This window comes from Motacilla alba, chromosome 6 (genome assembly GCF_015832195.1).
Source record: "Motacilla alba alba isolate MOTALB_02 chromosome 6, Motacilla_alba_V1.0_pri, whole genome shotgun sequence".
Taxonomy (NCBI): domain Eukaryota; kingdom Metazoa; phylum Chordata; class Aves; order Passeriformes; family Motacillidae; genus Motacilla; species Motacilla alba.
Genome location: NC_052021.1, coordinates 2,307,909 through 2,330,510, shown reverse-complemented (window position 1 = coordinate 2,330,510; position 22,602 = coordinate 2,307,909). Strand labels below are relative to the sequence as shown.

Below are 22,602 nucleotides of genomic sequence, written 5' to 3'. Positions count from 1 at the left end.
CGGGAGCAGGGGGAGCAGGAATGGGGCTGGCGAGGCCGTGCCAGGGAGGAGATGGGAGCTGCCTGCTGCTCGAGCCCCCGTGTGTGCCCCCCGGCCCGTTTGTGTCGCCTCATCTCCCCGACCTTCCGACAGCTGCTCGGCCAGATTGCCTGCCGTTTCTCCACATTTATTTGCATGGCTACAGCGTGCGTCGGCATCCTAATCATCCCCACCAGCCTCTGCCGGGTGACTTTGCCCTGGGAGGTCAGATGGAGGTCCTCCACATGGCCAGCCACTGGAGAGGGGCGGCTGGCATGGTGGGGTGAGCCCCAAATACACCAAAATAGGCACTTCTGGTGCCCAGCCTTCTTGTCAGAAGCTTGTCGTGGTTTAAGCCCAGCCAGCAGCTCAGAGCCACGCAGCTGCTCGCTCTGGGTGTTGGAAAAGTGGATGCATTGGAGGGAGTATCTGGAGAATGAACTCCCAGATCTCCTCTGCTTCATCCCCCACCTTTGCTTCTCTCCCACTCTGACCCTGCTGTAAAAATGTCAGCTCTCCATATTGCCCCTCTCAGCCCTTTGCCCACGGGGCTCCTGGTGTCTGCCCGGTTGGACAAGACGGATGGATCAAAGCATAGTAGGGGTGTTGGTGGCCCGTGGCCCGTGAAATGGCTTTGCTGTGGTGGGAAACTCTCCAAAGCACCGTGCAAATCTGCTCCCTGAGCAGGGCGAGCACTCTGACACTTTGTGCTGTGGGAGCAGGTGCCATGGGCCTCAGGAAAGAGGATCGAAGCTGCGTTTTCTGCAAACAGCCTTTTTTTTTGTTAGTCCTGTGGGAAAGGAGAGCTTTTTCACAAGAATCACGTGAGTTGGAAAGGACCTCTAAGGTCATTAACTTGAAGCACTAACCCAGCCAGGTTACACAGCCACATCCTCAGGTGCCACAGCCACGCATCTTTTAAATCCTCCAGGGGCAGTGACTCCACCACATCCTTGGGCAGCCTGTGCCTGTGCTGCACAAACCTTTTGTGTTGGGCTTGCAGGGCCTGATTTTTGGTAGCAGGGGGCCACAGAGGTGGCTCCTATGAGAAGCTGCTGGAAGCTTCCACCATGTCCAGCAGAGGCAATCCCTGATGGCTCTGAAGTTGGACATGCTGCTGGTGAAAGCTGGCCCAGTTAGAGAGGTTGGTAACAGATACAAGAAGAAATCAAAACAAAGTTGGGTGTGCAGTGTTAATTCCAGCCAGAGAAGATGAGGAGGTGAGAACATGTGAGGGAAACAACGTGGAGACACCAAGGTCCGTGGAGAAGGAGGGGGAGAAGGTGCTCCAGGCCCTGGAGCTGAGATTCCTCTGCAGGCCGTGGTGACCACTGTGGTGAAGCCCCTGCAGCCTGAGGGGATCCACAGGAATGCAAAGATCCATCCATAGCCCCTGGGGATCCATGGGGGATGCAGAGATGCACCCATAGCCCCTGGGGGAGGTGCCCATGCCAGAGCAGTGGATGCCTGAAGGAGGCTGTGATCCAGTGGGAGACCCAGTGGAGAAAGGGCCCTGCTCCCAGGCTGGAGCAGCCTGTTCTTGCAGGACAGCACAGCATCTTTGGGAGGACTGTGTGCCCGTGGGAGGGACTCAGGTTGCAGCAGTTTTGAGATGACTGCTGCTTGTGAGAGTGGATCCACACTGGAGAAGTTAGTGGAGAGCTGTCTCCCATGGGAGGGATCCCACAGCCTCACAGGGACTCCTGTCCCTGAGCAGTGGAAGAAGAACTGACCCAAACCCCCTTACCCTGGCTCCCTGTGCTATCAGTGGGAGGGAAGGAGGGGTTGGGGAAAGTGAAGGTGTTTTCTAAGGACTTACTTTACTTCTCAATATCCTCCTCTGATTTTTGGTAGTAATAAATTAACTTTCTACTTCTAAGTTGAGCCTGTTTTGCTCTTGGAGTGCTTTCTCCCAGACCTTAACTCATGAACCCTTTGTTTAAATTTTTCTCTCCTCTGCCCAGCTGTGGCAGGGGAGGGTGAGTGAGCGGCTTTCGTGGGTGCCTGGTGTTTGGCCAGTGTCAAACCACAACACCTTTCCATGAAAAAAAACTTGCCTGCTATTTAATCTAAACCTCCCCTGGCACGACTTGAGAGGAACAATTTGTGGCAGACAAGAGGAGGTGGTGCCCTGACATTTTTCAGGTGTCCCTCGTGTTCAGCGGTGGCCGTGTAACCTGCCTGGTTGGACACCTCATGGGATGGTCTGGGTTGGAAGGGGCCTTAAAGGCCATTAGTTCCAGCCCCCTGCTGTGGGTAGGGACACTCTCCACTATCCCAGGTTGCTCACATTGTGACCCCAGAGAGGGCATCTCCTCTGGATTGTCATCTGCCTTGTATTGCCACATTGTGGTGGAGCAGCATCCACCCAAAATGTTATTACTAATGCATGTTGTAGCAGGGTTCATAATAAGATATTAAAGATTTCCAGTGGGGCCAGAGAGTGAGGTGTAAATATTTTAAAAAGTGCCTTTTTGGTAACCCCTTCTTCAGCCTTAATTGCCCTGTTGCAGAGAATGTTGCATAAGGCTGTGGTGTCCCAGCTGTCGGGGTCGCCAGGGCACATCTGTGTCTGGAAACTCACGCGGAGGTCACACGGGAGGTGACAGCCCAGGGCAGCTGTCTGTTGTGGTGGGCTGTGCTTGGGCCATCCCATGGCAGCTTTGGGATGGAAACACAGCTTCCTGGGAGGATGTCAGGAGGACGGAGCTGGGGAGCCCAGCAACGGGACAAGAGGCAGCAGGCAAAAACTGACGCACAGGAAGATCCGTGTGAACATGGGGAAGAACTGTCCTGGGCAGCCCCTGAGCACTGGAACAGATTGTCCAGACAGGCTGTAGAGTGTCCCTCTCTGGGGATGTCCCAGAGCCCTCTGGACACAATCCTGTGCCATGTGCTCTGGGATGTCCCTGCTAGAGCAGGAAAGTGGGAGCAGAACGCTGTGGCCAGACTCATTCTGTGATCTTCTAATTATTTGTGGTTTCTCACCCCTGCACTGCTCAGAGAGAGGCAAGGTCTTGGTCTCTCCTCTGCCTCCCCCATGCGCAGCAACATCCTTTCATGTTTGAACAGGGATTTTAGGGTTTACTTCCTTATTTTAACACAGACCTGTCCTCACTGCTGGGCATCCACTGGAACAGAGCAGTCTCCTTATGATTAAGGAGCTCTTGCATTACTGTTCCGTATTTCTCTTTGGACTCCCCCCCCCAAACTTCTTCCAATTTTTTTTTTTTTTTTTTAACTTTTCTCACTCATTTATTGAAAAATAAGGAAGGCACAAAGGGCATCCCCACTTAGCACCCCAGAGCCCTTTAATTCCTGGAGCTGCCCTGCAGGGACCCGGGTGCTGGAGCTGCTCCTGCTGAGCTGCCAGGTGAAGGAAAGGCTGCTGGAGACAGGTCAGGAGCAGGTCCCACTCCCGTTTGCCCTCCTCCTCCTCCCCCCCAACAGGCTGCATCTGTCTGCATGTTTATTTTTGATCTCACATCTGCTGGCGTCGTAACAAAGATTTAATGACATGACACAGTTTTGTCACCAGTTCTTTTTTCTGTAGTGAATGAAGCCTCCATTGCAGGCTGCTGCAGAGAGCTGAAAGCTTTAAAAAATGACAGAATTTGGCGACTCGTGTAGAAAGCTCACCTGTTTGCCACCAGCACCTGTAGGCTGTTGTCCGCCTGGATAAAAAAATAAGATAGATTTTGTTATTTTTGCCTGTTGGTGAGATAAGCATAACCACAATTAGTCTTTGTTAATGAAGAAAAACTGTGATGGATATGCATAAGAGTCCTATAAATGCTGAAAAAGCAGAAACATGGTCCAGCACGGGGCTTTCCAAAGGCATCTCCCTGGCTTGTGTCCTCTGCTCGGTATTTACCATCAAACATAAGCCCCAGGCTCTTCTGTTTATCCAGATGTTTTGCTTCATTGTTTAGATGATGGGCCACAGCTTCTGAGAAATAAAGATGCCAGCTTCCTGCTGAGGAATATCTTGAGCCTGTTTGACCCAGAAATGGCAAGAGGATTTTAAAGACATACTTTTTATGCTTTTTAAGGCAGATGGCCTGAAATTCCTCTGAGTCCTGACTGCCTGCCTGGGCATGAGCATTGATGAGACCTTCTTCCCTGCAGGACTGTTGGCATGGGATGTCTGCACCCTACAGCTGGTTTTGCTGGTTTGGGGGATTTTTTATTTTTTGTCTTTTGCTTGAACTTGAGCTGTGGAAAAAAAGATGCATTACCCAGAGCAGTCCTTATGGGTCTGCATCCTCTCCCCCGGGCGCTGTTGGGAATAAGGGCATGTGTTTGGTAGTGAAACATTCTCATTGACCTGCGCATTTTGGGCAGAATCGGTGATTTCCCTCTCTGCATCCATGCTGCTCTGCTTCCTCTAACACTCCTCCTATTGCCTGGAAGCCTTTCTGCTCCCCTCCTAAATTCACTGGGGCTGTGCTTTGCTCCTGCGCCCACGCTCGTGATCCGGCCCTGGGGTCCCTCTCAGCCCCTCAGATGCTTTGGTGTTGATGTCCATGACTGATTCCCAGGGCCAGATCTTTGTCCAGAACTGATCCCTTGCTTGTACAGCTCCTGCTGTCCTGGCCAAGGAAGGGAGCTGGTGAGAGGAGCTGTAAAACAAGGATAAAGCCATGGAAGTCACCCGGTGGTGTCTGCAGGGCCTGGAGCTGACAGCACCAAAGCTGGTGACCTCCGTGTCCCCTCCAGGCAGCTTCTCCTTTGCAAGGACGAGGAGATGAACTCCCTTCAAAGCCTGCTTTGGGGCTATTGTACGGAGTACAATGCGGGGGAAATCAAGCTCTCCTCTCTCACAGCCAGCCGAGAGCAGCCCCGTAATCACGGGTGACCAGAGAGGATTTGCATGTTAAAAGCAGTGGCTAGGGGCACTTAAAAAGGAGAGGAAACATATTAATCGAGGCCAGCTTTATCCTTATGAATATTATTATTCCCAGGGCAATAGAGCCCAGAGCCTTCAGCGCAGCCCTGAGTGTGCTCTTGCTCTGCCTCTGCCTGCGAATGGTTAATTTGTAGGGCCGTGTGTTGTGACATTGGTACCCCCAGTTGGTGGCTCTGGGAAGGAAGCTGAGCTGTTGGGTGGAAGCCGTGCCCTGGCAGCAGCAATTGGAGGGCTGTGGGATGCTCTGGAGCTGCTCCTGGTGGTGATGGCTTGGGGGAGGCAGGTAGCCCAGAAGAGGGGCTGGGGAGATGCTCTGGTCTTGTGTGACAAGGTGTTCTAGGAGTGCTCGGAAAGCAAACACCCACCACGGCCACCCATGAAGGGCTTCTTCACCCAGCACACCCCCCAGCTGACAAAATCCTGCTTCCTGAGCAGTTGAAAGGCCCAAGCCAGGATTAAGGTGCTGAGTGTGTGGCACAAAGCCAAGGGTTTACACGGCAGCAGGGCAGGGCTGGGTTAAGCTTCCAGAAAATGAGCAGCTGTAAGGCAAAGGGCAGCAAAATTCCGGGACAGATGGGCTGGGGTGGATGTGGTGTCTCCATTGCTGGGAGGCTTTCAGGATGGGAATGATTTAGGTGGAGCACAGGGGACAGGTTTCTCTTCTGAGGTCCCTTCCAGCTATATCTTTTGTGCTTTTGTGACTGCTGATCACCAAAAATCTTGAAGGCGCTTTAAAAAATAATCCTCAGGCCATGCCCTGTGAGGCTTTCTAGAGCAGCTTGATTTAGAGGAGGGGAAAAAAGGGAAAGGAAATGAAAAACCTAAGTGGGAGCTGCAACCTCTCACACCTTGGCAGAAGTGACGCTGTTGTAAGGGAAGTGGAATTTTGCTGGATTCCGAGGTGAGCTCGGGTCCCTGCAATGCCACGTGCCGGGATACAAGGGCAGGGGCATGAGGGATGTGCACGGGATGAGTATCCTGAGCCTGGATTCGTCAGTGTGAGCTGCAGAGTGTGCCCTGGGTTCCCTGCTCTGTCGTACCAAATCCTTCCACCTGCCCTGGGGGCAAATTTCTGCTGGCCTGAGCCTTAACTGGGAAAATGTGGATTCTTCGGCTCTTTGAAGGTGCCATCACCCAGTATTAAGCTGGTTAAGTAAGATTCCCAAGTGTGGAGCCCTGTTCTCCGGTATTTTGTAGTAGAAGTGTTGACCGGGACAACCTTTGCTTTACTGCAAGCCCTGTGGTTCCCAAAAAAACCTGAAAATGGCTCCGTTTGTTTCGCAGCTTTGGCCAAGGATTTTCTCAGAAGCAGTGCCCCATCTTTTAAACTCTGCCTCTCCTCAAGCCTCCTTTCCATCCTCTCAGCACTTCAGGATACATCTCTGTAAGCTGAGGGCGAACAACTCAATACGAAAGGAGTTAACAATAAAACACAGAGACTTGGGGAGAGCTTTTCAGGAATAATCCGTATTATCCCAGCTGGCCATAACCAGCCACTGCCAGGTCTCACTTGTGACCTTTGCTGTGTCTGCTTTTGAGGTTTAGCTCCTTGTCAACCCTTTTGATGGTGTCACAGGCGGAGGGACGTGCCCAAGGTGTCGTGTGTACCTGGAGCCCCAGCAGAGCCTTTTAGCTGGCAGTCTGCGCTCGTGCCTTTAGGGAGAGACAAGAATATGCATTTTAAGATTTGCATAGGAACATGCAGCTGTTCCACCAAAAATGGATAATTGTTCTCCCCGCTGTGAAGTTAAACAATAAGAAGTGCCAAACTGCACTTGCCATTGCTGATTTTGTGCACTCAGCTGCATATTTTATGCATGTAGATTAGTTCCAGATTTATGACGATGGAACTGTTCATGCCTGCGTTAATCGGGCCAGGTTGTAGTTGCTGTGGAAACTACAACTGACTTTTATGTGAAGTTCTGTGTTGCATTTAATGCTCTTTTTTTTTTTTAATTTTCCCTTATTTTTTAAAGCTCTCCTATATTTAATACTTTGTGATGAAAACAGCGAGGGAGTCGGTGTCAAAAATAAAAGTGCCTTTGGGCAAAAAACAACTTTCAGCAAAGAGAGCAATTTTTCTGGAAAGTTGGGATGTCTGGGAAAAATAAGGGTTTGTGATAGAGTGCCACCTTGACCACAGCTGTATAACTATTATTATAAGTGTGTAACAACTATTATAGGCCCTGCAATACTGTAATAAAGAATACAGCTGTGTAACTTATAAGTGTGCTGGAAATATCGGGCTGAAGTTGCTGGGTCTCTGGATATCACTCCTGGTGGGAAAAGGAAATTGCTGGTGTGTGTTTGCTGTGAAAATAGCGCACAGTGTTACTGATATTTATTTCTTATCTCCAGAACACCCCCGTGGGCACTCCAATTTTCATCGTGAATGCCACGGACCCGGACCAGGGGGCAGGAGGCAGCGTGCTTTACTCCTTCCAGCCCCCTTCCAACTTCTTTGCCATCGACAGCGGCCGTGGCATCGTGACGGTGATCCGGGAGCTGGACTACGAAGTCACTCAGGCCTACCAGCTCCAGGTGAACGCCACGGTGAGTCTTACCCTGGCAGCTGCAGGCCTGGAGGTGTTTGTTGTATTTGCTGGGAATGCCTCGACAAAGGCAGGAATGATGCATCTGACTCCACGTTCTCAGAAGGCTAATTTATACTTTATAATAGTATATTATATTAAAGAATGCTGTACTGTACTAAAGAATACAGAAAGGATACTTACAGAATGCTAAAAGATAATAATGAATTCTCGTGACTCTTTCCAGAGTCTCGACACAGCTTGGCACTGATTGGCCAAAGAATCAAAACAACTCACAGCAGAATCCAATGAAACAATCACCTGTGGGTAAACAATCCCCAAACACATTGCACACGAGCAAAACAGAGGAGAAGCAAATGAGATAAGAATTGTTTTTCTTTTCTCTGAGGCCTCTCAGCTTCCCAGGAGAAAAATCCTGGGCGAAAGGTTCTTTTCAGAGAATGTGAAAGCCACAGGTGTTGTCCGGGGTTTATGTTATTGCCCTGCTCTGGCAAATCTGCCTTTGGGCACCTCCAGTATTTTCTGCTTAGAAGGCATTGCAGCAGTGCAGTGTCTGGGTGGTTTTAAGTTGCTGTGGGGAATGGCTGCACCTCTCCAACAGCATCTCACATGTGTCAGGGGCTTCTGCAGGAAGGGAGCCAGCTCCTGGGTGATGAAACCCAGTAGAGGACACACAGACCTGTACATTCACAGAATAATAGAATGGTTTGGGTCAGGCACCTTAAAGACCATCCCATTCCATCCCCCTGCCATGTGAAGGGGCACCTTTGGCTGGACCAGGTTGCCCCAAGCCCCATCCAGCCAGGCCTGGAACACTTCCAGGGATGGAACTACATCCACAGCTTACCTGGGCAAGCTGTGCCAGTGTCTCACCACCCTCTGAGTGAAGAATGTCTTTGGTATCCTCCAGACTCATTCCTTGTACGCTGTGATTTATTACAAGTGGATTCACCTGTATTAAGTTCAGGCATCAAGAGTTGAAATTCTGGTGTGCAGAGGAGAAACCAGGGTCTTAATTACAGTCGATGCCATCACACTGGGAGAGGACCCTGGGGATGGGAAATGGTAAATTCATGCCCCATGTGAGTGGGTGTCCAATCCCTGGTGCTCAGTCTGGAGAGAGCTGGAGAATGTCAAGGAGCACACGGGCTGGAGCTCTGGATGCTGGCTCCTTCCCCACCTCGCACGCAACAGAGGAAGGTGAGATTCAGCCCTACAATACATCTGCCCAATGCCACGCTCAGGAGAGGGGGGGAAAACCCTCTCTGCCCCCTCCAGGCAGCTGGCTAGAGCTCTTGAAGCATGTGATTTAATCAAGATCATTGTCTTGATGCAGAACTACAAATGTCAGGAGGACACGGGGGGCTGTGCTTCTCTCTCCACAGCAGCGAGCCCGGACACTCGCTGACTGTAGGGCAAACATCACAGCCTTTCAGCCCAAACCCTGCACGTTCCAGGCTGTGGAATTTGCTCCAGAAACTTGGTTTTTGTTGTTTGTTTTTTTTGTTTTCTTATTTTGAAACATGCCTCATTTTATTTAAACACTCCAGTGCGAAGAGGGCCTCTCTGTTTTTTGCTTCCTTGCCGGTGTCTGTCGCTGACACGCTTTCCTGGGATGTGTTACTGAACTGTCTGGCAGGTTGGAAAATGTGGGACCAAACACAGTCCCTGATGGAAATGTAACTTTCTTCCAGGATTGTGACTTCCTTAGGGATGCAATGGTGTCAGCTTGGCCCATCCAGCTCTGCCTGGCCTCGTATCCCAGCAAAGATAAAGGGGGGGCGTATCTGGTACTTCAGGGAATCCCACAATGGTTTGGGTTGGAAGGGCTTGTAAAGCCCAGTTCATCCCAACCCTCTGCCACGGGCAGGGACCCCTTCCACAATCCCAGGTTGCTCCAAGCCCTGTCCAGCCTGGCCTTGAGCACTTCCAGGGATGAAGCAGCCAAAGCTTTTCTCCTCTGCTCGATACTCTCCTGGCACCCAGTGATTTCCAGCTTAGGGAATCCAAGGGCTTAAATGTTGTGTCTGGACTGGGATGGGTGGCAGCTGTGGGAATATCTCCTTGCCTTGGCCAGTGCTAGTAATTCCTAGAAGAAGGGTGATGAGAAACCCCAGGGCAAAGCTGTGCTGGGAAAGAAATGTGGAAGTTGCAGGAGCACAGCAGGAGCTGGAAGAGCAAATGCAGATTTTTGGCTGCCTGATGAACGGTTTGCATGGTGCAGAGTGGGGAATGGGGTGAGGGTGGGTTCAGGATGGCTGCAGGGATTGCTGAGGAGCATGGGTGCAGGGCAGGAGTGGTTCCATACCAGGAATGAAGGCAGCAAGCACAGAAAGAGGCTGGAAAGGACAGCAGGAGAGACTGGAAGCATGCTTGTTTTTTCAGTGCTATCTGTGATGCCTGAAACAAAATTTAAGAGGTGGAGGGGAGGGGAAGGAACATTATCTGAAGAAACAAAGGACTTGAACCTGATGGCACTAACAGCAGAGTCAGAATAAGCATCCACCCAGGCCACAGACACCGAGCCCTGCAGGTTAAGAGGATAATGTACAAGCTGAGTTGTTGAATAGAGTTTAAATTAACATTAATCTTCTGGCAATCAGTCTTTGCCTCTGCTCAGAGCTGCTTTGGAGGAGTGTGTGGTAACCTCTGATGGTCACCTTCCAGCACAGTGCCTGATTGGGGGTGAGGAGGCACTGATTCCCTTCCCTCCGAGTGCTCTCTTTGCTCCTGTTACTTCTGAGTGCCCATGGGACAATGCTTCAGCGAGAAAAGCAGTGGCAGCAGGAGAAGCTGGTGGCAGTGCCCACTGCTGTGGCATTGGCTGCTGGAGGAGGGTCATGCTTGGAAAAGGGCCCGAGGCTCTGTCCTGGTGGGATGTGATGGACTGAAAGGGAGATGATCGTGGAATCATGGAATGGTTCAGGTGGGAAGGGACGTTTAAAGACCATTTAGCCCAACCCCCTGCCATGGGCAGAGGCACCTTCCACTACCCCAGGCTGCTCCAAGCCCCGTCCAGCCTGGCCTTGGACACTGCCAGGGATCCAGGGGCAGCCACAGCTCCTCTGGGTGAACTCACCACCCTGACAGCCAGGAATTTCTTCCTAATACATGATCTAACCCTGCCTTCTTTCTGTTTAAAACCATTTCCCCTTGTCCTGTCCCTCCATGCCCTTGTCCCAGGTCCCTCTCCAGCTCTCTTGGAGCCCCTTTAGTCACTGGAAGGAGCTCTGAGGTCTCCCAGAGCTTCCTCTTCACCTGTGTTAAGGCATCAGCACTGTGGGTATGAGAGAGGCTGCTGGCACCCACCCCTGGCTCTGACCATGCAGAGGTACCTTAGGCTGTGTCTGCATTAGGAAAGAAATTTGCATTTTGAAGTAGATGTTGAACAGCATTGCTGCATTTTCACTCAAAATGTGATGAAAACTAAATTGGTGTTTGCTTCATTGGAAAGGGCTGATGCTGCAATGAAATGCATATTGTATTTCAGCTTAGAGGGAGGTGCAGTGGACAATAATTCCAGCAGGTAGCTTGAAAAAGAGATGATTACCTCCACTATTCAGAAATCCTGTCCCAGCTACAACCACGTGGGACTTAATGCTGCTGAATAATTCTGTTTTTCTGATAGAAATCCTTTCTCTCCCCTCCCTGCCCCTTCTTTTTTCAAGGACCAAGATAAAAACAAGCCTCTGTCTACTCTGGCCAACCTGGCAGTCATCATCACAGACGTGCAGGACATGGACCCCATCTTCATCAACCTGCCCTACAGCACGAACATCTACGAGAACTCGCCTCCGGTAAGGGCTGTGCTTCCTGGGGTTTCCTTCTGAAACAGCCCAATTCCAGCCAGATCCAAAACATTCAGCCCCTTTTAAAACAGGCAGCCTAAGCACAGGGGTTCAGGGAGCCTGGACCCCAAATAAAAAAATTTCTTGAGGGTTTTTTCTTAAATTCTACAAGGGTTTTGTGTTGTTGGGAGCAGACAGTCGCCCCGTCTCCTCCCCACGGTCTATCTGCATGCCATTTCCAATAGAGGTCTTGAAGGAAAAATCTAAACGTTCCTGAAATGAGGCAGTTTTGAAAATGCCAGAATCATCAGCCATTTCAGCACTTTGAGTCTTTTCCCCCAGGTTTTGCCAAATTGGTCCAATCATTTTAGTTCTTCTGAAACTCGGTTTGTCAGCAAACTCGCTGTTTGTGGAAAAACGTCTCCCAGTCTCTGAATGCAGCAGGGATGAGGTTTGTTTTTTCCCCCACAGATGTCAGGGAGCGTGGAGGGCAGCTTGGGCTTTGGGAGCCGTTTCTTGAGGGAATCTCATCTGGGACTTTCAACGAGAAATTTGTCTCTTTTATTTTTGGTACTTTCCAGTCAGGATTAAAAGTACACCCTGAAATGCGGTACAGCCCTTGCAATCTACGCAGGGAATGGAGACCATTTTGGAGACCCACCAAGGGCTTTAATCCAAGCACCAGCCCTTCTCCACAGCAGGCACAGCTGTGCATCCCATCGCTTTGTACACGGGGAAACATTTCTGTGTGTGGAAGGGAAAACCTGCCGTAAAATCATGGCATGGTGGGCACCCACACCACATGTGCACCCCACAACTTGTACGGTGCTCTGGATCCCAAATGCCTGGTGGCTCTGTTCAGAGGGAGAGGGAACTCCAGTGTGCTTCAGTTTATGCCTTTTTATTCACTTCGGGGCAGAAGTGGACATGGAGAGTGCTGGATCAATAGGGCTGAGTTGTGCTGTCCCAAATCCCGTGGTGACGCGGCACATTCCCAGTCTGCTGGCCAAGAGATGGCCAAAAAAACCAGCTTGTTCATGAATTACTCACAAAGTAAAAGCTTTGTTGATATTAAGGAGTATCTCTGGGATGGACAGAGTGAGCTGCAGGGAAATAAACCCCCACAAATTAGATCACACTAAACTAGGAGGAAAAACGGTTTAAATGAAATTAGAGGAATGAAAAGTGCCGTAAGTATTAAAAATCATAGACTGCATCACCTCCATGGCGTGATCTGGTATCCAGGAAAGGGAATATCTTCCAAATAATGATATATATTAAGGCTGAAGGATCCCTTTGTGTCAGTACACCAACATGCACCACATTTATTCCTGGAACACTCACTATTTGCAGTCAGGAAAGCAGCAAATAACCACTGTGTAATGTGCTACAGGAAAAGGGGGAAGGAATTCCCACCAGGGTTAGAGATTTTAATTTCTCTTGGCCACGTGCAACATCTCCAAAGGCACTGAGGTATCTGGGAGGGATAGGTGCCACCAGAGGCATGGTGAAGAGGAAGATTGCTGGAGGTGGGGGCTGCTTTGAGTGGTGTCACCCTCTGGTTTGGACCCAAATTCCCAGCCTTCCTGGGAGAAACTCCACTGCTGAAACAGGGGTGTGATTTGCTTTGGCAAGCCTGGGGTTTAACACAGGTTGGAAAAGACCTTGAAGTTCATAAGGTGCAGCCGTTAATTATGTGCATTTTTTGTCTCCCGGTGTAAATCTTCTCATCAGCTCTGCCCTACCCCCTGAGTGGAGCCAGGTGTAAAGCGGATATCTTGATTATCAAAATGATCGCCACCAATTTAGGTGGGGAGTCTGAGCTTGGCCAGCTCCCACCCAAAACCGGGCTTGCAGGTCAAACCAAGAGGCTGTGGTGCATTTTTGGGCGATGTTTACCCTGACATGTGACTCAGCAGGTCAGAATGTGCTCAAGGCATCTCATCCCAGCCCTAAATCCACGGAGCCGCTGCTCCCCGTCTCTCTTCCCTCTTTTTATCTGCGGCGCACAGCATGTCTGTGTTCCCCTATCAATGTATCAGGCAGGAATACCTCATCTAAAGTGTATACATTACCTAATAAAATCCTTCTTATTTGGGATTATTGCATCAAATTTTAATTTCCTCACTCGAGTAACAGCATGTCAGCCAGCCCGTCAGCGGAGAGCCGATAGAAGGTGAAAAGAGTGGATAAACTGCAGCAAATTACCACAAACAGATCTCTATCAGCCCTTTGACTGGAATTGACTGGAATTAAGAAGTGAGAAATGGGATTTTTTTTTGCCGTGGCAGCTTTCTGAAGCGCTCACCACCACCCCCACCCCCCCCGCTTCCCCTGCTGCAACGCTGGGCTGCGCTTCGCCTTTCAAGTCCCTAATCCTGTAAGAGAAGAAGAAGAAAAAGGGGTGGAGGGGCATGAGAGGGGAGAGGAGTGCAGTTGTAGTTCTTATTTCTCTCAGGCCGGGATCTGGGAGCATAATTGAGAAGCATTTTGGGCAGGTGCTTATTGTGACACTGAGAAGAAAGCAATTTCTTATCGGGCAGAGGAAGAGGACGCAGCAGGGAAGAGGCTCTGCTGTCCCTGGAGGTGTTGTATCTTCTTTCTTGATGTTGTTTATCATCCCAGCATGGCTCAGACATCTCTCCTAGGGCACCCAAGTGCGCCCGCAGCCGTGGCAAAGCTCTGAGGCGTGTTTTTCATCCTCAAGAGGGTTTTTGGGTGTCTGTCCTGGCAGCAGCTGGAGGCCGGGTGGCGTGGCTGGTGTTGAATGTCTTGGAAAGGAAGGGTTGTGCAAGCATCGCCACAGGCTGCCAGGGTGGTAGTGGAATCACCATCCCTGCAGGGATTTAAAGGACGTGTGGATGTGGCACCTGGGGACGCGAGTTAGTGGTGGCCTTGGCAGTGCCGGGGGAATGGCTGGACTGGATGATATCAGAAGGCTCTTCCAACCTGAATGGCTCTGGGAATCCATGTCCTCCAGTCAGGCTGATAGGGGCTGGGGGAGAGGGCTCATTTCCCCTTTCAGAGCTGCTGTGATTCTGATGAGCCCCTGCTTTTCTGCGCCTCAGCTGGTGCACGGTGCAGGCAGTGCTGCAGCTTCGCTTTGTGGGTGCAGGAGGAGGATTCCACTCTCCAGGAGACAATCTCAGGGCTGTGAACGTGTGCTTCATCCCACGGGGAGCCACGTGAGGCCAAGAATGGTGCCGAGCCCCGCTGGCACACGGCCCCAAGACCAGCACTTGTATTCCCTCGCAGTAGAATGGTACAGATAACATGTCAAACATCATTAAAACAGTTTTAATTCTTCAGCACCATCCCCCTCCTCCTCAGAAACTCCTTGAGTTGAAGAAATAATGTAGAATCAGTGCTGGTTTTGCCCTAGAGTCTCAGTAGCTCCGAGTTAATTCTTTCTTACAATATTTCCAGCCCATCAGTGTGAACACTTTATTAAAAGCTCAGGGTTTTATTAAAAAAGGATTGATTTACCCCTGCCCCTCTTCAAAAAACCCTCAGATTTTGTTTGGATAATGTGCCATTCTTTATTTTCTTTGCCTTTTTTTAAGCATAGGCTTTCCCAGATTATTACTTTTCTAAACCTTCTTCCTCCTCCCCTAGAGAGGAAGCGTTATTCTGTTCTCTCTGTACCCACCAGCCACTGCTGTCTGCAGTGGGTGGGCGAGGTGTGCCTTGTTTTAAAAGGAACGTCAGGGACTTTTGGGAGTTTCTAAGAGCTCCAGGGTCTTGCCACAGGTTGTGCCCTGTGCCGCTTCTTCAGCCCCTTTCCTGGGAGCTTCCAGGCTGCTCCCAAGCGCTGAGGTTGCTCAGGAAGGGATCGTCCATCCCCAAGAGGTGGCATCTGCCAGACTTGTGGGCACCTGGATGGAAGCCAGGTGGGATGTGAAGGATCTTGCTGTGGTTCCAGGAGTGGCATCCATGGATGGTAGGGAAGCCAACACCACTCCAACATGTGTTTCTTGGACACTGGTGAAACGTGGCCCATCCCCAGGAGGTGCTCCTGGAGCAGGAGGAGACACACAGGAGGCTGCAGGGAGAACGGGGGGGGAGCCCCAATGCCAAAACCCAGCAGCAGGATATCATCATCATCATCATCATCACGGGCCTGCTGAGGGCAGAGGGTGAACCTCAGCATGGTCCCTCACAGCCCTCATTCCTGTGATCAAATGTCTGGATAATTTCTTTCCCGTGGGCATCTCCATGGCACGCGCCGCTGAGATATCCGAATGGATTCCCCCTCCACCTCTCCCAAACTTTCTCTGCTGCCACGTCCCCGCTCATCCTTTTATCTCTGCCTCCAGCCCTTCCCCTTGGCTCCTCCAGGAGGGGCCTCTCCCGCAGGTAAAGCTGCCCATTGCTATTCCCCAGCCATCGCAGGACCCTGCCTTCCCTCGGCAGGAGGCAATTCCCATTCCGTGCCGCTCCCGAGCCGCGTGACAGGTGACAAGAGAGCTGTCACACGGCTCCGGTGCCTGCACCCACTGCCCCTCCCATGGGGGAGCTCCCGCTGTGCCAGGGCGGGGAGGGGCTCTTACCTGCCCCGTGGGGACGGGAGATTAAAGATTGCATCGAGTTTGATCCTGCTGAATGTGAGGGTAGTGTAGAATACAATACAGAATATATAATAACACGTGAAACACAATATGAAGTATATAATACTATTTTATAAATATATATCTGTATAAAGTATATATATATATAAAGTATATTGATATATATAGAGAGTGCATATATATATATATATATATATATATATACACACTCTCTCTTCTCTCTATATATAGATTATAGTATAAAGTATAATACATTATGATTTATACATTGTAATTTTACATTAAAATTTTGCATTGTAATTTTACATCATAATGCAAGCAAAACTATGCTGGGACAGGGCACACTGAAATGCATCACCCTTTTTTCCCCCTCTGCTCTGCCCTGCCCTCCTTTCCACATCCCTTCTTCTGCTTTCCCACCTGCTCCTTCCCCACTTTCGCCGTGGTTTTTCTCTCTCTCCGTGCTCTTGGGAAAGCACAGTTATTGTCAGTAATTTAGAGGCTCTCCGGGTGGCTGCTGAGCCTCACCAGCCGAGTGCTGCTCAGAGGCCAGTGACCTGGGATTTATGGCTAATGCTCTCGGTTAATAACATGGATTTACTTAAGGAGTCTGTTGAAATGCCCTCGGAGATCAGGGAACGGGCAGCCTGCCTGGCCCTGGGAGCCTTCTTTATGGCCAGCAGTGGCATCGAGCCCCCAGGGACAGGGATCTGGAAGTCCTGTGAGTCCCTTCTTTCCACCAGTGGTGTTTCAGCTTTCCCTCTGGCCTTCAAATGATGGATTGCAGGGCAAGCACGAGGCTGCCGACCTGCTCTGCTCCCTCGTTAGATATGCAAACGCCTCTGCTGACATTTCCTCTGAGGGGAAAGAAAAAAAAAAATAAAAAATTTGCTGCTTTCCCCACTGTTAATAAGCCAATGAAAACAAGAACAGCTGAGTTGTAAATTTTTTCACACTACATTAATTACGGGCATGTGCATGTGTTGGTATTCACAGGGGCTCACTGCACTGCGGCGGGGGAAGTTGACTTATGGAGCACGATATTTTTATTTCAAGACCTAAACAAGAATTTTGGGTCCCTCTTACGTTGTTCTTGTCCGTTTTTGGGGGTTCTTGGATCTTTCTGCTGTGTTATAGGAACAGTGCATCCTGCAGGACAGAGGATGAGGCGGGTGAGCTGGCAGCTGCAGGAGCTCCTGCCTGTGGGCAATCCCTGGTTCTCAGCACCTGTCCAGCCCTCCTCCTCCTCCTCCTCAAGGGTTTCGGTTAAAATCTCCTCGGCTCTCAGTTGCGCAGCTGGCTGCCAGTGGTCAGTGTGAGCAGCCCTGATTGCTTGGGGTGCCTCATCTGAGGAACACAGTGGGAGGACAGGTTGAAATTGGGAAGCCAATGGCAGTTTAAGCCGAAGCTGGTGGTGAAAGAGAATTGTTTCCTGCTGGTGATGCCCTCAGCATTCCCAGCTACATCCTGGGGTGAATTGACAGAGTGGATTAACACGCGCACCAGAGTGATGAGAATCCAGCCCAAACTGCTTCAAGGGCAGGCAGTGGGACTTTTCCATGACCTGCCATGTCCTAGGGCAGGCTGTCCCTCAGCAGCTGGCCCAGGCTGAGAAGTGCAGGTCGTTGTGGGAGCCCCAGCAGTGCTGTGACACCCGTCCCCTGTGCCTCCCCAGGGTACCACCGTGCGGATGATAACGGCCGTCGACCAGGACAAGGGACGTCCCCGGGGCATCGGCTACACCATCGTGTCGGGTGAGTCCTGGGGGCACGGAGGGGACCCCAGCAGAGATGGATGATGGGTGGATAATGGGTGGATGGATGATGGATGGATGGATGGATGGATGGATGGATGGATGGATGGATGGATGATGGATGGATGGATGATGGATGGATGGATGGATGATGGATGGATAGATAGATAGATAGATAGATAGATAGATAGATAGATAGATGGTGGATGGATGATGGATGGATGATGGATAAATGGATGGATGGATGGATGGATGGATGGATGGATGGATGGATGATGGATGGATGGATGGATGGATGGATGATGGATGGATGGATGGATGGATGGATGGATGATGGATGGATGGATGGATGGATGGATGGATGGATGATGGATGGATGGATGGATGGATGGATGGATGGATGGATGGAGGGATGGATAATGCATGGATGGATGGATGGATAGATGGATGGATGGATGATGGATGGATGCTGGATGGCTGGATGGATGAATGGAGGGATGGATGATGGATGGATGGATGGATGGATGATGGATGGATGGATGGATGGATGGAGGGATGGATGATGGATGGATGGATGATGGATGGATAGATGATGGATGGATGGATGGATAGATGGATGGATGGATGATGGATGGATGCTGGATGGATGGATGGATGGATGGAAGGATGGATGATGGATGGATGGATGGATGGATGGATGGATGGATGGATGATGGATGGATGATGGATGGATGATGGATGGATGGATGGATGGATGGATGGATGGATGGATGGATGGAGGGATGGATGGATGGATGATGGATGATGGATGGATGGATGATGGATGGATGATGGATGGATGGATGATGGATGGATGGATGATGGATGATGGATGGATGGATGATGGATGGATGGATGGTGGATGATAGATGGATGGATGGATGGATGGATGGATGGATGATGGATGGATGCTGGATGGATGGATGATGGATGGATGGATGATGGATGGATGGATGGTGGATGATGGATGGATGATGGATGGATGGATGGATGATGGATGATGGATGGATGATGGATGGATGGATGGATGATGGATGATGGATGGATGGATGGATGATGGATGGATGGATGATGGATGGATGATGGATGGATGGATGATGGATGGATGGATGGATGGATGGATGATGGATGGATGGATGGAGGTATGGATGGATGGCGAGGATGACCCTGCAATAAGTCTTTGTGCATCCCATCCCTGGGAAATCACGGAATAGAATAAATAGAATGATTTAGGATAGAAGGGACAAAAAAGATGGTTGTTCCAACCCCCCTACCATGGGCATGGTCACCTTCCACTACACCAGGTGGCTCCAAGCAAATTTGACAAAATTTCACATTGAAATGATGAGCCACGAGCAGCTTGGCTTCACACGACCCCACGGAGGGCATGTTCTGTTCCAGGAGGGAACGGGACTGAGTATGGACTGAATGGCTGCTGGTGGTTTCTGTGGTGTTTCCCAAAAGTTTCAGAAGGCCTGATGCAAGGACTGGGCCCGTGAGGGTGCAGAGCTAGAGGAGGAAGCTTAATTAAAGGGGTGATGTCTTTCTGCATTCTGACAGGCACATGGATTGAGCCTGCCTTTGCAGTCTGGCTCTGAAGCCTGGGAACCCTTCCTGGTGTGCATGAATGGATCATCACTTGGGCCCTTGGGATCCATAGCCTGAGCATCCCTTCTTGATGGCAGCAAGGGCAGGGCAGGCTGGGAAGGTGTTTCCAGATAAAACCCAGCTGCCTTATGGGAAGACCAGTTTTGGGGGCTTGGGCCTGTTTCATTTAAGATGCCTTGAGCTCAGCAATCTCTGCCATAGCCTGGCTGACTTTGATGCTCCCAGGGCTGCACTCAGATGCTGCTTTGGTGAGGACAGACAGACTGCTTGGGGCGATCCAAGAGTGAGGGACCAGCTTGGTGGGTGTGGGTTGTAACTCTCTTCCTGGCATCACTTCTTGGGGAGCCCCTTCCCAGCAAGAAACGGCAGAGTGCCTCCCCTCCCCGCTGTGCCACATGCTCCAGGCACTGCCCCCATGTGCAGGAATAATATCCCAGTTTCTTTTCCTTAAAGCCCAGACATTTCAAACCCTCTTTTAATCAGCCTCCAGGGTCAAGGTGATTTCACCCTGACTTTCAAGTCCACTGATCCTGACTGCAAGTATCCAGCCTTTGAAGATGCGAGGATTATTTATTCCTCTAATTCCCTCTGCAATTTATTCGAGAGATTGTCCCAGACTGTGGGTATCAGCTGGCCAAGGTGCAGCAGGGACTGTCTTCTGGCTGATACAGGCTCTTTTTCACTGGAGACTGGACTGAAACATCAATCTAATTTTGCAGAGGTTGCTGAATTACGGTGAGGATGGTAATATAGCTGTCGGCCTGGCCATCCTGGATGGGCAGTGGGATGGTGGAGGGGGAATCAGGGTGCTCTGGGATCCGGGTGGAACATGGAGAGACCTGCAGGCAGATCACTGCACGCAGCCTTGCATCTGCTTGTGTATGCCAAGAGCTTAACCCTTGCCCGCAGTCCTGCCTGGTGAGGGCAGCTCTCCTACCAGAGGATCCAGCTGAACAGATCAAAAGAGTGATTAAACTACTTTGCACTGTTGTTTTTTTTCCCCAAACATGAGAATTGCACAGTGCTTTTCTAACTGGCCAGGAATCTTTCTCCTGTTGTCACCAGGGTCTCAGGGAGAAGGGGTTGGATGGGAATGATCAACCTGTGGACAGAGCTGATGTTGCTTTCTGATGTGTGAGAGTCCAGACACAGGACTGGCATCTAATGCGCTTCCAAAATCCTGCTCAGCCAAGGCAAGCCATTTTCTTTTTGGCAGGCAGGTAAAGCCTAATTAATTTCTCATTATCCTCAATCACGATGGTAAAGGTCAGCGAGCAGATTTTTGCGCCCGAGCTGGAAATTTTTTATGGCAATTTTGCAAAAAAAAAAGAAGAAGGAAAAAAAAAAAGCCTAACATATGGGAATGGGGAAGCAAATTAAATTAGAAACCGACCGTAAGCAAAAGTGAAAGTGGCTGGTGGAAGTAGTAATTAAACCTGGCTCTTCAGCTCCCTTCCAGGAGGGGAGGTAGCAGTGATGCTGCTCCCATTCCCCTGCAGGGTTGGATGATGCCTTTTCCCGGCTCTCAGAGTTTTCTGGGCACAGAGCTAGCATGTGGCTGGTCTGCTTTTGCCTTTTGGGCTGGTACATACAGCAGTGGAGAGCTGAGAAGCAACCTGGCCGTTCATCATACCTTCGGTGTTAATGCCTAAAGCATTGGTGCGATCTGGAGGTGGGGTTTAAAAATTAATTTGGAATTGCTGCTGTCCCGTTCAGCTCCATCCCTCGGGCAGCCACGTCTGGGGATGTACTGCAGCAGCTCTTATTTATACAGCTATCTCCAGCACAAGGTCCTCCCGTGACAGGAACACAATAAAACTAAAAGATTAACCATAACCACATAAAATAAGACTTGAGATCTAGCTTTATGCCTCCAGCTTACAAAGCTGTTAAGGCTGAGATGATGGAGGAGCGCTGGTGTAGCTGTGCCATAGCTTTGGCTGCTTGTCCTGCCTGCACTGGGAATCATTTCCATATCTAATAGGGAAAAGCCATTCAGTTGTTTCTGTCCCTTCCTTCCCATCAGGGTGTTTTAACTCCGGGAAAATTTACTTCTTCACTTCACACTTTACACGGAGCGGGCTCACTGCCCAATTGAAAAAGAAACCCACACTGAGACCTCACAATTCAAGCCCCTTGAGCCAACAGGCTGGTCAGTGCCAGGGCTCTCATTGCCCCAGAGGGTGTTCCTGCTGCTTTTCCTGTGGCCAGAGCCCTGTGCTAGCCCTCCCTCCCCGGCTGCAGTGACAGGTTGGAGATGCTCAGCCACTGAGGTCAGGACTCTGTTTGAAGGACAGATAATTAATCCAGCAAAGTAATCCACAGCTCCTTTTTGGCAGATTTATGGAGATAGCCTCTGTACCGGGGACTGTGCCTCATCATCTTTCATTTCCCAGGCAAAGCGAGTGACTTGTTGTATAACACGACCTGTTCTAGATAAGGCTTTTCATTTAGGGGAACTCTCCGGGCTAACAGAGATTGATTTTTCCAGCGGGAATCGGGAGGGCCCTGGCATTTTGGGCAGGATCAGCCCTGCAGACGGCAGTGTGTTTTCACATTTGCTGCCTCTGCGCACTGCCTGGGGCACGGGGAATCCTCTGGCTCTTTAAGGGAAGGATTTTCAGCGTGAGTTAAACAGCAATTTAATTAATAGGCGGGAGGAGACTTCGCCTGCGAGCTCTTCTTAGGAAAATGTATTGGCTCACGTGTTGCTTGCTAGAAGTAAACTTTGGGCTACATTTATTTCCAGGATAGTCAGGAGACTTGGTGTCTTCTGGCAGGAGGATGTGAAGGTGACCTGTGCTGCTTGGGCAGGCACTGAGGGGTTAACCCAGGGGAAAGGGTCCCACATGTCAGTCTCTGCCTGCCTGACACATTTCAGGTGCGGTGATGGATGGGCAATGGGAGATTGCACAAGGGCAATCTATACGTCCTTCCTGGGGCTTGGAAAGTCCTTCAGGAGAGAGGGGAGTGAGTTTTCGGTCAGAGATGGTCCTTAGGGCTATTCACAAACCCTTAAGGTGGGGTTCTTCCCCCCCATCCCACCCCCAACTGCATTGTTTGATGAGACTGATGCAGTTTCTAGCAAAGCCTCTCTTCCTTAAGCTGGTGCATCCCGAGGGAAACATGAATTTAAAATCATTATTTGCACAATGCAACAGAAGTGTGAGTTGCAGAAGTGCGAGGGAAGCTGAAAAGAATTGTTCTCCACCTTCTGGATTTCCTGCTAAGGAACAAAATGTCATAGATATATTTTTTTATATATATATAATATGTATATATGCGTAATTAATCAGTGCAGTAGCACTCTCAGAACATGTTTCCCATGCTCTTAACAGAGCCCACTGCCTTCCTTATGAAAGTGCAG

At 50.3% G+C, this 22,602-nt stretch overlaps 1 protein-coding gene across 1 annotated transcript in view; it reads left to right on the top strand.

Annotated features, from left to right (window-relative positions):
- CDH23 (cadherin related 23) overlaps nucleotides 1-22,602 on the top strand; it is a 182,495-nt gene that overhangs the window by 74,794 nt on the left and 85,099 nt on the right. The window contains exons 7-9 of the mRNA XM_038140800.1: nucleotides 7,286-7,480; nucleotides 11,148-11,276; nucleotides 17,511-17,589. Of these exons, the coding sequence (XP_037996728.1) occupies nucleotides 7,286-7,480; nucleotides 11,148-11,276; nucleotides 17,511-17,589 (403 nt within the window). The remainder of the gene's footprint in view (nucleotides 1-7,285; nucleotides 7,481-11,147; nucleotides 11,277-17,510; nucleotides 17,590-22,602) is intronic.